The following is a 16037-nucleotide window of genomic DNA, read 5'->3' on the forward strand; positions in this document are numbered from 1 at the left end:
TCCGGAGCGAGCTGCTCCCGCCCGATCCCCCGAACCCCAAGGACCCGCGTCTCCAAACCGGGCTGCTCCCTCCCTGCCCCCATCAGGCCGAACATCCCCAGCCCCCGGGACCCACATCCCGAATCGGGCTTTATCCCGCTGGTTGTTCCCCCCCCTCCCTCCCTCGCTCCCTCCCTCCCTCGCTCCCTCCCTCCCAACCTACCCAGGGAACCCTTGACACCCCCCGGGCTGCCTTCCCCGATTCGGGCTGTCCACCCCGCTCCACATCCCGGACCTGCCGTCCCCTCCTTTCCCCCGATTTCCTTCCCGCACCGAGACGCCTCTCCCCCCGCTCCCCGCACCTAGCTGCGCTCCCTCTTCCTCGGTCCCAGCCGCCTCCCCGGTCCCGCCCCGCCGCTACCCGCACCGAGCTGCCCCCCCCCGGCCGCCTACCCCCGCCGGCTCCCCGGTGCCGGTGCAGCCGCGGCGGAGGGTGGGGAGGGCGGTGGGACCCCGCGGTGCTCCCGGCGATGCACGCACACACGTGCACACGTAGCGGCGGCTGCCCCGGGGGTACACACGTGCACACACGTATGCATACACACACACACACACGGTTGCACACCGGCACCGCCCGTGCAGCGCATCACCTGCAGAGGAGGGATCCCGAGGTGGGGAGTTTGCAGATGGAGGGGGCTAAGCAGCACTGCAAAAAGCACGGAATGTGCCCCAGGGGATGTCCATATAGGGTGCCGGCCATGCACCCCCAGCCAGCCCCACTGGGGCCATAGGACAACATCAGGCTGCGGTCTGCAGCACAGAGATCCCCAGCACTGCATTATTTATTTCCCTTTTCCCACTGCCTCTGGCTGCACGCGCTCTGCTTTTCTTTGACCTGAAACTGGACCCAGGCCCGAGCCCCAGCAGTGACCTGCTGGCAGGAGCGTGCTTGGAGCCGTGTCGTTAATGAGACGTGTGCTATTCCTGCCTTTGGAGCGCTGCCTGGAGATGGTGGTGCGGATGTAAATCCCGACTGATAGCGGGTGGGCTGCTGAAAGCTGCCAGGAAGATCTGTCCGTCACACTGCCATTCCCTTCAGCACGTTCCCATGCCTCAAACACCTTCACAAGCTCACATATGACAGCGTGAGATGATGCTCAGATGCTGCTGCCGGCACCAGGTGGGCTCATATGCCCATTCCCTGCACCCTGAGCCCCCCAGGAAACAAATCCCGCAGCCACTCTTGGCTCCATGCAACCTACAGCAATGTCCTTCACGATGACATCTTTCTACCACCATGACATCAACAGGGACTTTCTGTGAAGTCTCTGTGAAATTCAGTCAAAACCACAAAGGTTCTAAGAGGGTGCATGGGGGTGCAGACATAAAGGGGTGCACGTGGATTTCTGTGCAGCTGAAGGCTGTTGCACATCCAGGTGCTGGTGAGGGCTGCTCGGCTCTGGCCCTGCTGCTCAGCGGGGCAGTGACAGCTGACAACTTCATCCTTCCCCTCAACACCTTCTGCATTAAACAAATGGTGGTTAAAATTAGCCTCTGGATCATTTTGTAGCCGTTTCCTTCCATGTTTTATTTTTATTTTCTTCCACGTGCCCTTAGGAAGGCTTTCTGCCTGGATTAATTCGTTTCATTTGGCTGATGCTGACCTGCTCCTCCCGAAGCGGGTCCGGGGGTCACCCGCCTCTTTTGCTGCCTTGTGGATGCACACACCACTCTGTTATGTTTTGTTCACAGTGAGGGATGTGTGTGCTGTGTGCCTGTGACCGCCCTGCCGGCTCCTCTCCTGCGCTGTGTCAGAAGGCAGAGTCTTCCCAGCACAGCATCCCTGGGGATGCATCCAGAACTGGGCTGAGAAAAGAACGGGATTAAAAATAAATGTAAGTGCATCCTGACACGTTAACCACATTTAGAGAGGTTTCAGTGCCAACCCACTCGGCGCTCAGATACAAGTAGGTCACAGGACGCAGATTGTCCCGAATCAGCAGGAAAGGATGGATGTGGAGCAGGCGGGCAGGAGGGAGAGGGGATGGGAGGAGAGCTCTGCGCTCTGCTGCCGCTGCCACTCGTATTTCCTTGGGGGGAACAGAAATGATGATGGTTTGCTCCTGAGCTCTGCATTTTGGGGCAACCGGCTCCCATAGTGGCAAGGTACCGGAATGCGCATGGTCTGTGTGCAGAGCTGCTGTGATCCCATGGTTAGATGGGGCAGCAGCCATCAGGAGGACATGACAGATGGATGAGGGAGACGGGACGTGAGAGGGGGTCCTGCACCTTGCTGTGCTGCTCCGCTGCATTCACAGGATGGGTGCTGAGGGATTGGGATGTGCTGCCCCAAACCTGCAGCCCCAAATCCTGCACTGAGCTGATGGGATTGGGATGTGCAGCCCCAAACCTACAGCCCCAAATCCTGCACTGGGCTGATGGGATTGAGATGTGCTGCCCCAAACCTGCAGCCCCAAATCCTGCACTGGGCTGATGGGATTGGGATGTGCTGCCCCAAACCTGCAGCCCCAAATCCTGCACTGGGCTGATGGGATTGGGATGTGCTGCCCCAAACCTACAGCCCCAAATCCTGCACTGGGCTGATGGGATTGGGATGTGCTGCCCCAAACCTACAGCCCCAAATCCTGCCCGGGACTGGTGAGGCTGCAGCATCCCCGGGGAAAAGAGAGGAGGGATGGAGACCGCCGCTATCAGCCTAGGAGCACAGCGAGGAGAGGGACAGCCAAGGTCAGACAACACCGCCAAGACGCAGGACGAAATCTGCGGGAGAGCAGGAAATAAATCGAAAGGAGAGGAGGGGAGGAGGGAGAGGGGCAGGAGGGTGGAGGAGGGATGAGGGCACCGAGGGCGGCAGCGGGCGGGCGGGAGAGCTGTGGCTGCGGGGCCGGGCTGTGCGCGGGAGGGAGAGCGGGCGGAGCCGCCACCACAGCGCCGCCAAGGCGCCGCGCCCTCAGCCCCGCTCAGCCTCTCCTCCAGCCGTGGTAACGCAGCACCGCGGTGATGCCCCGCAGCCCCTCGCTGCCACCTCAGGATCCCCCCGCAGGGCCACATAAAGACCCCGTCCCCTGATGGCAGGGCTGGGCGACGCCGTCCCCTCAGGGCTCCTTGATGCCCTCATGCCATCAAGGCTGACAGAGTCCCATGGAGCCCCATCCCCTCAGGGCCCCACGGCGCTCTCCATCCCCTCTTGGCCCCGTGAAGCTCCCACCCCCTCAGGGCTGACAAAGCCCCCCGTCCCCTCAGGGCCCCGCAGTGCTTTGCATCCCCTCAGGACCCCACAAAGCCCCATCCCTCAGGAGCCTCACAAAGTCCCCCATCCCTTCACGGCCCCACGAAGCCCCCATCCCCTCAGGGCTGACAAACCCACCCCCATCTCATGGGAGGTGCTCCCTCTCACCTCTCACGGTCCCATAAAGCCCCCATCCCCTCGTGCCCTTGCCTCCCATGGCACTCACACAATCCCACCCCATGCCCCCTTTGCCATCCCAACCCCCTCATCCCCATCCCCATGACGTCTCTCCTCGTACCCTCAGGTGCTGTCAGCTCCATCCCACAGCTCCGGCTCTCTCTGAAGCCTCAGCAGCCATTCTGCTCAGGACCTTCGCAGCCCAAGGCAGGAAGGCAAAACTCAGGCAGAGGCACTGCAGGAGTCCCAGCAGACCCACACACCATGTTCTACATGCATTTGCTCGTGAACAGGCGTGGGCCGCTGGCCAAGATCTGGCTCGCTGCCCACTGGGAGAAGAAGCTCACCAAGGCTCACATCTTCGAGTGCAATTTAGAGACTACCATTAAAAAGATCGTTTCGCCAAAGGTATGTTATGAAAGCGGGACAGCATCTCCTGGCGAGCCCTGAGGTGTGAGTGCTGCAGGGAATGGGGCCATTGCTGCTGTAAGCACGTAGTAAGAAGCATTTGTGGCTGCTTCAAAACCAGCGTGAGGCAAATCCCTACTCTGATTTTATTCAGTTCTGACTCAGATATAAGTCTCAATCCCATTAAATGATAGTAATAGAAATGTCTTGCTTGTTATTTTACTCCTGGAGGTCTGTGGAATGTACTTGTCTATGGAATAAGAACATTTTTATTGTAGCATTTAAACTGGGGCCGTGAAGATGACCAGAGGGCTGGAGCACCTCTGCTATGAGGAGATGAGGGAGATGGGGGTTTTCAGCCTGGCTCTGAGGAGTCCTCACTGCAGCCTTCCAGTACTTGGAAGGAGCTTACAAATGGAAGGGGGATCAACTGATAGTGATAGGAGAAGGGGGAATGGCTTGAAACTGTGAGGGGAGATTTAGGTTAGATATCTGGAAGAATTTTTTTGCTCAGAGGGCGGTGAGGTGCTGCACAACTGCCCAGAGGAGCTGTGGGAGCCTCATACCTGAGGCACTCAAGGCCAGGCTGGATGGGGCCCTGGGTGTCAGTGTTGTGCCACTGGGGTCTCCTCAGAGATTTTGAGCTGCAGGTACACAACACAGCCTGGGAACTGACAGGACCTGAGGAAATTGTCTCAAACAAACAAACAAACAAACAAAACCAAATTCAGCCACTACACCAAAATCAAGGGAGAAAGAAAGCTACTGTAAAATTGTACAGAGATATTTGAGGACTATTTTTTGCTGATGTTACAGCAAGTAACTTTTGACATATAATAACTATCCTTGCACTTTCAGTGGACTCTTTCCAGACCCACCGTTATAAGCAGATAAGTACATAAATAAGCTCAATTGGAGACTCTTATAAGAGATTCTGCATGAATCCTTTGTGTATCACAGAGAAGTTGGGACTCCAGCACAGATGCAGGCAGTATCCATGACTCAGTCCTTGGCCTCTCAGTTGCAACTGCATCCAAGAGAACAGTGAGAACATTTTGCACTGTCATTAATTGATGGTGAAGGAGATCTGAGGCTTTCTGCTGGTGCAAGCAGGATTTTTTTTCCCTATGAAAATACCTGTTTGATAGTGTAAATTTTATCATCTGTCTTCCATGGGTTATGATTAATCGAGCATAATTGGTTTGGGACTTAGGCTTCAGCATGGCGATGCTTTGGAGCAGAAGCAATTAGAAACTCCTAGCTCTGAATATTGCTTTGTCTCTGATCCTCTGTCACAGGACAAAGCTCTCTGCAGGTGTGTTTTTACCAGAACTCTGTTACTACTGTGCAGTATTTCCATTTTAAATTGGTTTTTTGTTGTTATTGTTTTTTGTTTTGCTATTAACTGCTGAACAACCTTTTAAACTCATCCAAGTTCACAATAGCTCTGCGCACCTCTGGGCACTTACTGCTGGGAGTGGTGCGGATCTACCACAGGAAAACAAAATACCTCCTGGCAGACTGCAGTGAAGCTCTGACAAAAATGAAGACAGCCTTTCGTCCAGGTAGGGGCAGGACTCTGCACCTTCCCACCTGCATTGCTTTCTGCTTTGTTGACTGTGCTTGTTTCAGTTACGTACATGTCACTGATCTCAGAGGACACTGAATGTATTGGTGCATGCTGCTGATGGTTAATCTGGCTTAACTGAATGCAATTTCAATTTGACTCCTTTAAAAGAAGCAGTATCTTAAATGGTCCTACAAGAAGCAGCTTGAATTCAGCTTCCATTGCTAGATAATTAATTGTCACCGCTGATGACTCCAACAACAGGTCTAAGATCCTGTTAGTGCCAGATCTCACTGTGTTTTGAGCTCTAGCCACAAAGCTAGCAAGAAGGGAACTGAGATGATGGAATCCTTTCCAGAGAGGCTGTGTGTTTGCCATGTTAAGGTGACAAATGGGGAGGCACTGTTGTCTAGAAAAACAGACTTAAAATACCAACATCCATTGCCAGCCTCACTGTCCTCTGTGACCTAGATTGGTTGCAGAATATTGAACACCCACTTTTCAAGGACGTGACTGTGATCAGTTAATATTTGTGAACGTGGAAACCACTGGAAGAATCACTTGCAATAAGTATGCAGTGCTGTTTTTAGTGGGTGCTGTAGCAGCTTGGAGAGGACTGTGCAGCACATGAACAGAGGGCAGTGGTCACAGCTGCAGCAAAGGAAACTCCAACTAGCTGCAGGAGGGGAACAGTTCACACTGGCAGCAGTAAAATGCTGAAACAGGTTGTCCAGGGATTCTGTGGACTCTCCATCATCAGAAATAGTCAAAAGTGATCTAGCTTAAGAATTAATTCTGTTTTGAGCCAAAGCTTGGATTAGGTGACCTTCAGAAATCCCTTCTAACCTGAGTTGTTCCAGCATTCCCTGGCTGCTAGGTATTTGCAGCCAGTTGTTATGATTATTTGATGCTTGAGAATAGTGTCATGTAGACCCTGGATAGAAAAACAAAGCACAGTCACCCACTTGAAGCCATAGTGACTTCACATAGCTGTGCATAAGCACAGTGCTTTTACAGTTTTTCAAGAGCTGTACCAGTGTCCAACAGCAGCATCCTCTTCCCTGTCTCTCTGTAAAATATGGCTCCTAATTATATGCAAATTAAGTATTTTCATTCCACTTTGGAGTCTTGTTGACAAATTGCCCACGCTTTTTGTTCTCTGTGATGGCAACAGACCTTTCTGACAGGTTTACAGTGGGAGGACATTACTTCTATGTGATGGCTGTTTATGTCGTTTCCTTTTCTGTTTCCTTTAGGACTTGTTGACCTCCCAGAAGAGAGCTGTGAGGCTGCTTATCAGTCCATTACACTGCCTGAAGAATTTCATGATTTTGAAACAACTCTACCTGATCTAAAGTAAATTCTCCCTCCTTTTTATTCATTATTTCACTGTTTTCAGATGTAAAAGACATCCTTACAGTTATCTGATCAAGACTTGCATGGGATTGTTTTGATTTGACAACTGATCTCTTCTGAATCCCGAGTTGAACTTTACAGGGCTGCAGTCACAACACTGTGCTTTTGTAGAGCTCCTCCAAGTCCATTTAACCAGCAAACTTGAACAATAAAATATATTGAGCCCCCACTTCCAGATTTTCTCATTTACAATTGTCTGAGTGAACCCTGCAAAGAGATTCCTGTCCTTGGAGGAGGTGTGAAAGCCTGAATGCTGTTGTAACACCGTGGAGCCTGTGGTTTGTAGGCTCAGTGTCGTGCTGTTCTGCTGTGTAAATGCTTTTCAATTCTGCTCCCTTGCTCTTTGGGCCCCGGCTGTTTTATCAGCTCTAGGAAGCTTTGCTTCCAATGAAAAGCCAGAGTGTTTCTTTGGCTTTTTGGAATGGATCAGCACTAATGTAGAAAAAGTGATAAAAGCAGAAGGCTAAGATGTGTTTCCATGCCCCAAAAGAGCCAGGATAGTGGATTTCAACAGAGATTTTCTCTGCACCTCACCATAAATGCAGCTTGAAGGCATCTGTAAGTCTTTAGTATTTTTTAAGTGCAGCTGGGATGTAATACTAGTTATTCCATTTATTCAAGTACTCCAGCATGCCACGTCTTTCTGCCTTTTCTGTCTACCCAAAGAATCCCTATGGTTTGGTGTAAAGATGACAGTGGGACATTAATTCGATGCCTTCTGTGTGACAAGTGCCTGGTAGTTAGCAGGGCCTGAGCGTGACCCAACTCACACAAGCCCAGATTTGTGGCAGAAGAATAGAGAACTAGGAAATAGAGAGAGGAGCACGGGTGCTTCCCTTGTCCTGCAGACATGCCCACTGCTCCTTGAGCAGATTGCTTTCTGGCTGTACGTCTGGATTGCTTGGCACAGAGTGCCAGGTTGGGGATTGCTCTGCAGTCCGTTCAGCTGAATGCTTTCCCCTCATTCACAGACCTCTCCCTACGTAGTGTTTGGTTACAGCCATTCCAGATTCAGCCTCCACTGTACAACCTGCATTGGAGACTGCACAGGAGGCCTGGCTAGCAAAGAAAGCAGCTGCCTGCTTGCTTAGAGGTAGCCCTCATGACCCACAGCCAGCATCTGTTTTCCACATGCTCGTTTTGAGCTTCTAGAGGAAACTCAAAGCAGTGTTTTTTGTGCATCAAATCTTAAATAGCTTGAATGCTGATGGCTTGGGGGGGCCAGTTGTTCTCTCTCCACAGAAATGAGGATCAGGTGGGATGCTTTCAATGCCATAGGAAGCAGCAGTTATCTTCTGGGGTTTTTCAGCAGAATGTCAGGTTTGCAGACTGGTTAGCAACACGTTTTCACAGTCAAGTGAAATGGTGAATGAGTTTCAGTTCATCCTGTATTCTGTATAATGTTTCTTTCATCAGTGCCATTGATGTTGCTGAGCATTTTACCTTGAATCAGAGCAGAGCTGAAGACATCACACTTAAAGAGGATTATGAAAGCAATGTACTTCTCTGTGATAGGAGCTTGGGTGAGAGAAATTGAGAAATTAGAAATATTCCATAAGGAAAAGTATGTTTCATGCAAAACGTTGTACAGTGAGTAATTCATGTGAAAAACCTGTCCCTAAAAGAGCATTTATGTTTGTGCTGACTGCCCTATTGTGGTCTCACACTGAAATTTCCCTGTCAGCACTCTAATTAAGTAATAGAATGTGATCTTGGAAACAGGGAATCAAACCCAGCGTTTGGCAGTAGATGAAATTGACTTTTGACGTGAGGCACGGGACGTCCTACAACCTTTGAAAGCTAGTTGAAAAACTCAGGAGGTGGAGAAATGCACGTTTCCCATAGAGGCGTACAGGAGGAGCCTGACACTGTCTGTGTTTGTCCAGACGAGGAATCAGATGCGCTGAGGAAACAGAGCTGCTTCGATGTGAGCCTCCTGGTGAGCAGCTGCAGCCTCGTGGCCGATCGCAGCTCTGCAAGCGTGAGTGGAGACCCGGCTGCTGTGCGTGAGGGCTGGCGCCGCTGGGAGCAGGACTGCTTCGGGGATGAGGAGGCTGGTGCAGACATGATTGGTAGAGAAACAGAATCGCTTTCTTTCAAAATGTTTTTTTATTACCGCAGGGGAACAAATGAAACGGCCTGAAAGTCGTCGTTTGCAAGCAGCAATTCTTTCTTCTGTTTTTATGCTGTGTTTTTTGCAGCTTGTCACTGTATCTGTGATCACGTAGATGTCACTAAGTACAACCTAAAGATTTTAGGGCTTTTTTGGAGTTAAATGCTTTTGATTTATATTAATTATTGAGTAATTTGGTTTATATTTATTATAAGTAACATTAGGCTACGTCAGGCTACTGCATGACAACTACTGCTTAGAATGATTCAACTGTGTGTTTTCTGTTTAAGAAATCCTGCTGAGGGATGAACAAAATAGCCTAACTAATGGCATTCTTGATATGGAAGAAGAACTTCCTTTGTCACACGACCTGCAGGAGAGCAGCACAGCAGGTGAGTTGGCAGCACCTCCTGCTCACGCCTCACGTGAACTCTGCTCCTGTACCAGTGCCTCAGTTACTCCCATTCAGCTCTGTGTGCCTGGATCAACACCCAGAGCCCTTTTCCTTTGTTAGTTTCCTTTCCTTCTTTCCTGGTGTGTGTCATTCACCATGTTAGGTATAATTTAATTGGACCTAGGAATTCCAGACACACAACTTGACAGCGCTTAGAAACACAGGTGCATGATATCCTGAGATCCACACTGCAGCTTAGGCTGTAATGTCACTTCTGTAGGGAAAAGGAAGCAGAGCGGAGTAACTTTGAATGTTACCTGCCAATATCACTTCACATTTCAGCCACAAGTGACTTTCAGTCATTCACACAGGTGTTCTAAGCCTTGTTTCGGTTTGGTATCGCTCTGCTGATACTCAGTTTGTCTCACTGCCTGCCCTAACAGGGTCTTGTGTCAGCAGAATGTAAGCAGCAACAGTGCAGATGCAGTGGTTCAGGTCACTGTGATTACAGACTGAATCAGAGTTTGCAAATTCTGAGCTTTCCTTTGCTGTCTTGAATGTTGTGAGCTGGAGAATTCATTCCATCCTGACAAGGTTGTGATCTGGATCTTTTGCTGGGTGTTCTTATAGCCAAGTCCAAGCCTGCAGACACTGCAGTGAAGACAGAAAGTCATCTCATGAACGACACGATGCTTTTGCCTAAAGAAGAAGAAGGGTTTGTGCTTGAGCCAGTTGATGATACAGGTCAGAACTCCATCAGTTTCTTGCTGGCTGTTTGCATTGCTGTGTTTGGTTTTCTCCTAGTTAGTGTAAATATTTGCAAAACATTATCTTCACTTTTGTTTGCTCCTGCTGTCAGAGTTCTGTTCTATGCTCATTCTCATACAAAACCAGGTTGTTGGGTATTATCTGACCTGCCCAGTTCTCTGCTTACAGCTCCTTCCCCATACCAAACCAAATGCTGCTGCTCTGCAGCTCTGCTGGCAGTGCTACCAGAAGTTCAGCTGAGCTTTTGTTGCCAGTGACAACTCCACGATCCCATGTGTGTAAAACCACAACCTTATACTCTGAGGCTTTGGGATCTCTTGTCTGTATTGAGATTAAAAAAGAAAAATGTCTCCTTTCATCTGTGTGTAAATCTAGGTCTCAGCCATTCTGATGGTGGCTGGTAGCACACGAACGAGTTCATACTGATGATATTTAGAATACTGGCATTTTCCAGCTTGCCAAGACAAAGTTGAGGAAGCTACAGTTGTACAGCCCATCAGCAGCTCTGTTCTGTGTTTACAATCCACATCTCAGTCTAACTGCCAAAGTATTAAACTGACAAATACAGATATTAATTATAAGCTAATGAAACCTATTGAGTACACTGGGAGTTCTTGGAACAATTAATTCCTGGTGGATTAAAGATAGCCTGCTCAGTCCCGTTCACATATCATGTGTTCTCATTAAGTCACCGTGTTCCTGATTCCTTAGTGCAGTATTCATGTCTCCTGTAATTAAACACCTCTGGGTTTCCTGTACAAGAATACAGAGAGGAAGCTTTACAGACACTTCTGGGGGAACAGGCCATCCTTTTCAGCTCTGTGAAGTCAGGAGGTCTCCAGCTGTCCATTTACTCACACTGGTTCTCTTCACACTTAAGTTTTCTGTGGATGGCACCTTATTTGTGAATGCCTGCTCTGTAATGGCTGTTGAAAAACAGGCCTCCATCAGAAACAGGAGGAGCTGATCCTTTTCAGCTTTGACTATTGGAATTCCAAACAGTGAACATGAGGCTGAAGGGGACAATTAGCTGAGGGTCCTCAGCTGTCCCCTTCTCTGCTAGTCAGCACTGCAGGTAGGTGTGCCTGCAACAGAGGCCAAGGATCACAGGTTGCTAACAATGGGAGGAACCTTTTGTGGCCATCTGTGTTCTGAGGTCAATGCTTTTTTATTTTTTGAATGTTTGATCTCTTTAGATTTCAACCAGAGGAAAAGCAATAAAAGGAAGAGGAAGTTGCTTGTGGATGCAGACAAGCAGCTCAGCTGCCATGCTATATACCACCAGCTTAACAACAGCCTGGGCACCCTTGTTGCATTAGACCTCGCACCTCCAACTAAACAAACAATGATGTGGAAAGAATCAGGAGGAGTGGAAACGCTCCTGTCCCAGCCTGCACAGCTTTTGTTTCATGCTGAGCTGCAAATGGTAAAGGTTTCTTCCTTGTTGGTTTGTGTGCCTGTGTGTAGGTGATGGGACTGTTGCACATCCAGGATGGAACTGCCAGGGGTTTGCACAGCATTGCTGGAAGTATTGTGTCACAGCTCCGTTCCATTGGACACCTAATGATTATTTGCATGCTCATCACTAATTGCTTCAGCAGAAAGACCATCTGTGCAGCTCCTGGCTTCAATCTCCAGTGCTCCAGCAAGTTAAAAATGATCAGGACAGCTTGCCTTTCAGGTGCTCCACAGGTTCTGGTCGCTGTGTCCCATGGGTGAGCAGGGCAGAGCAGAACACCCCTTGCATGCTTGTAGACCTTAATGCTCTTTTTGTGCAAGGGAGAGAGATTTGCTCCATGGAAATGCATGTGTCAAATCCTTCCATGCCCTGTGTGCTATCTGACAGGTCTTTTGAAGAAGTTGCACGTTTAGGAATGATGATAAAACAAAGAAAGCTCGACCTGTGTGCAAGGAGGTGGAGAAAGGTGCAGTGCTGGCCTGGTGCTAATTGCACTGCGTTCTCTCTGTTGGATCTGCAGGCAAACAGCTCAGCAGGTTCCATGGGGCAGAACAGCTTCACCTCTTGGAGTCCAGATGCACAATTAGAGCTCGTTCCTTAGCTGTTCCTATGACATTTCTTCATAGAATTTGCTGCCAAAGGGCCATTCCTTTTTTAAAGGTGCAGATTTGAAATGACCCAATGCAAATCTCTAAATTCTGGGGTGATGATTAACGTGCATCTCATCTTCATACCTCTGCTTTGATGCTTGCAAATAATGTAACACTGTATTCTGACAGTAAACAAATAAAAAATAATTGCTTTCAGTTCTTTGCAAAATGCTTCAAGAGAGGTAGATTTGAAATGAGAAGAAATGTAACACAGATGGAGATAGAAGAAGCAAAGGAGGAGCAAGATGCCCCAGGTAATGTTTTAATTCTGCCACAGCAGAATTACTGTTAGCAAATGCTCTCTATTTTATGTGATGTTTCAGATGTGCACAGCGTGCAGCATTCTACAAATCAAAGGTCAAAACGTTTCAACCATCAACAAAACTGGCTGTTTTAATTACAAAAATACTTGTTTGGCTTTTTTAAGGGCAGGTGAGCAGTGGCTTCATCTTGAGCCTTGTGTTTCTTTGTCAATACAGAGGTGCTGATAACAGATGAGTCGAGTTACCTGCAGGAGTTGGACTGCTCAGAGGCTGAGGGAAAAACTGGCAATGATTTGTTTGCCCTGGCAGCATGGAATAGCAGCAATGGAACTGTGAATGGCTTTGGTGAAACCCTGGTGAGTGGTTTCCTTCTGTTCTGCAGACCCAGGTGTACTTCCTGGCTCCATTTTGTGCTGGGGTTCCTTTTCAGACAGGTGAAGAAATTGTTAACGTAGGTTTGCAAAGCCTCTCACTTCAGGAAAGTTTATTTAGGAGCATTTTGGCAGGCTCTCACAACGAGGGAGCTGCCTGTTAAAATGTCTGTTAATTGGTATATATTACAGTGTGATCACTAAGTATGGCTGGAACCTGGATATCAACCATAGCCTGTTTGTAAAGAAAAGATGCTTTTTCATTTCTAAAGATGGTGATGCTTATCTTTGGTGTCAAAAGTTGAGAAAAGGCTCGAGCAATAACAAATTATGTAGTTCTGCCATCTTTAATGTGAAAGGGGGGACTTAGGAGTATAGGAAGTCCTTGAAGTTGACAGAGAATGACAAAACTGGACTTGATGGCAGGAGAACATTCAAGGCTTGTGCCTAAACGAGGGTAGATCCCACGTGAGAAGAGGTGTGGTAGAAACAGCAGCTGTTAAACTGTTCTGGAAAGTATCTGTAACAGTGAACTGAGCAGAATTGTTGTCACACAGCACAGTAATGCCTAAATTGCAGCACCACTTGATGCACCTCCCTGTTCTGACAGCAGGATGAAGCTGCTTTCTCTGAGAGCTCCGTGCTGGTGGATAATTCAACGGGCCGAGAAGCTCCAGTGCAGCAAGCTGAGATAACACACGTGTGTATGCTTACAGCTGGCAGTTCTCACACTGCAGAACAGCATCATTTCACAGGAATATTTCTTAAAAATAGTTACAATTCCATGAATTTACAGCGGGTTTTGGTGTGCTACCAATTTTTGACACGTTTCTCTTCTAACTTTCCGTTGTATTTCCCATCAAGGAGCGAGAAGTGGAAAATAAAGACAACGAAGAGGTTCAGTGGAGCAAAAGAACTCTTCAGGTGTTAAAAACCTTACAGGTAAAAGTGCTGGATTTTGAAATTAGAAGCCCAAACCAGGTATTGATTTCTATTGGGCCGTTTCAGAAAACCTCCTGCTTTCACTGCGTAGCATCACTGTGTCATATGCAGAGTGTAACTGCATTCTGTGGGGTGTTGGTGGAGGAAGCCAGGATTCTCAGTGCCTGACATCATGTTCACTCTCCTACAGCTGCTGGAATTGCTGTGGAATTGGATTGGAAATGCTCTGCACTTTTGTTTGCAGTGCTTGCTGTAGCACTGATATTTTGTTCTCTCCAGCATCCCCACAAAGCCCAACTTCCAAGCACCTGCAGGCTTGCAGGATCTCTGCCATGCATCGCAGGGTGCCTTCATTTGACTGCTCAGCTGCTGGAGCTCTTCCTGAGATGAAGGCTATGGAAAAGCGTGGGGGTTGTGCTGCAGGTGGTCACCCCTTCTCTAAAAGGTTTTAATGCCCCAGAGCTTTCAAGATGCTTCAACACGAGCAAGGCAGGCAGGGCTTATCCTGCCTTCCTTGCAGAAGGAACTTTGGGGCTGGTGAAGCTGTGTGATGCCACATGCTGTGCTCCCACCAGCAGGAACGTGGCAGGCAGCCTGGGCTGTCCCAGCACTCAGTGCCCAAGCCCTCACTGGGTCTCCTCGTTGCTGAGCTTCTGCCAAAGCAAAACTCACCAAACCCTGCTCCCAAGCCTGGCTTTTCCCCACTGCCTGAGTTTGGCTCCGCAGCCTTCTTGGTTGTTTAATGATGTGAACATCTTTAAAAGGTTCTGTGCAACACCTGTAAAGAACTCCGTATGTATATGTGCAGCCATTAAAAACCAAGCAACAATAGGGATGAGTTAGCTGGAACTGGAATTGCCTGTGGTGTGGCTGGTGTTCTGCATCCCAAGGACAGGGCATGCAGTGACTTTGATTGCTTTGCATCACGAAAACCATTACAGGTAGGCTTCCTCCTGGGCTCCAGTGCTGTTTCACTGAGTTCAGTGGAGCTGTGGGCATGTGTAGATGTTAGTAACGTACGTAGGTGCCAGCAGTACTACAGCAATCAAATGTGAAGAGCCACTGTGTGAGTGTAAATGCCTGCTAAGGTCCTGTTCAAGGCCTCCAGGCAGGAAATAGTGGTTCTGAGCAGCACTGTTCAATCCAGACTTACTGAGCTCTGCTTTTCCATGACTTGACTGCTTCTCTTTTTCTCTCCTGCAGCACCTGAACAAATCTGGAGTGAATTCCTTCAGCTTCCGGGAGCTCTGTCAGAAGAACGACCGGAAAGAAGTGGCAGTGAAGTTTTACATCTTCCTTGTCCTGCAGAAGCAGATGGTCGTTGAGTTGGTTCAGCGCGCTCCCTTTGCAGACATCACAGCCGCCGCCGGCCGAATGTTCAGCGCTCACTGAAATCCCACTGCAGCCAGATAAGCTCAGCCAAACGCCGTTCTGTTCTCTTTTCCCTGCACAGAAATGGGACTCTCATCAAACCACGGCGGACTGAGCAGAGTTCTTTCATCCCTGCTCCCTCTCAGAACCGCGCGGCCGCCGATTGGTGCCGCTGTGTGGCTGCGGCGTTGCTGAGCAAGCTGTTTGCTGCTGTGGTCAGTTTCAATGTAGGTGTGTTTATAAAAAGCTGTTACTCACCCTGTTGATAACAGGCAGCTAAAATACATGCTCCCCCTCAGACATTTGCAGCATGAGGGGCTTGGTGAAAGCTCTTCTTTCTTAGAGTCCAGTGTTGGAAATTAGGTTGTTTTCAGCTTGTGTGTTAATTAGGTATTGTGGTCAGAGAAGGGAATTCCTTTAAGCTGTCTTTGAATTTATTCAAAATTATTTATTTCAAAGAATGTTCAATACTTGTCCTGTTAAGCTCTAACAAGCAACTGCCTGCAGCGCTGCTGTTGTGTGTTGAGATGGAAACTTCTGCTGTCCTTGAGGTCAGGAGGAAATCTGCCTTCCAGGAGCCCCAGCACTGTTCCATTTCGTGGGGCATTTATACAAAGACTAACAGCTCCCCTTATGCATAGGCCAACATAAAAACGGCTGTTAGAAACGTTAGTGATCCTTTGTACATTTATCTGATTTATTTAAGGCCTCTACTGCCATTCTGTTGGTAATTTCCACGTGCTGAAAGCGTGGCTGTGTGCATTTGGTGCTCCAGGACATCCCAGTGCTCTGGGTGTGCTGACACCTCTTTCTATGGAATCAATAAAAGTCTGACCAAGATGTTTGCTGTGTATTTGTTCTGAAGGATCAAAACTGGTGCCGCCTCACTTCGGTCCGGCCTCATCTTGG

At 48.8% G+C, this 16037-nt stretch overlaps 1 protein-coding gene across 1 annotated transcript; it reads left to right on the plus strand.

Annotated features, from left to right (window-relative positions):
• Positions 1-3598: 3598 nt before the first annotated feature.
• RAD21L1 (RAD21 cohesin complex component like 1) lies at positions 3599-15968 on the plus strand. Its single transcript, XM_052683739.1, has 13 exons — positions 3599-3814; positions 5250-5379; positions 6638-6737; positions 8214-8320; positions 8684-8869; positions 9201-9302; positions 9935-10048; positions 11269-11498; positions 12339-12435; positions 12661-12800; positions 13426-13515; positions 13680-13757; positions 14961-15968. The coding sequence occupies exons 1-13, from the start codon at positions 3671-3673 to the stop codon at positions 15147-15149; spliced, it is 1707 nt and encodes a 568-aa protein (XP_052539699.1). The 5' UTR covers positions 3599-3670; the 3' UTR covers positions 15150-15968.
• Positions 15969-16037: the final 69 nt, after the last annotated feature.

This window comes from Tympanuchus pallidicinctus, unplaced genomic scaffold (assembly GCF_026119805.1).
Source record: "Tympanuchus pallidicinctus isolate F22 unplaced genomic scaffold, pur_lepc_1.0 scaffold20, whole genome shotgun sequence".
Taxonomy (NCBI): Eukaryota; Metazoa; Chordata; class Aves; order Galliformes; family Phasianidae; genus Tympanuchus; species Tympanuchus pallidicinctus.

What these genes read in the sequence shown, in the direction of transcription:
- RAD21L1 (XM_052683739.1), top strand. Translation starts at nt 3,671, where the DNA reads ATGTTCTACATGCATTTGCTCGTGAACAGGCGTGGGCCGCTGGCCAAG. An exon ending in GAAGACAGCCTTTCGTCCAG is followed by an intron (nt 5,380 to 6,637) that starts GTAGGGGCAGGA and finishes TGTTTCCTTTAG; the next exon opens with GACTTGTTGACCTCCCAGAA. An exon ending in TCTCTGTGATAGGAGCTTGG is followed by an intron (nt 8,321 to 8,683) that starts GTGAGAGAAATT and finishes GTGTTTGTCCAG; the next exon opens with ACGAGGAATCAGATGCGCTG.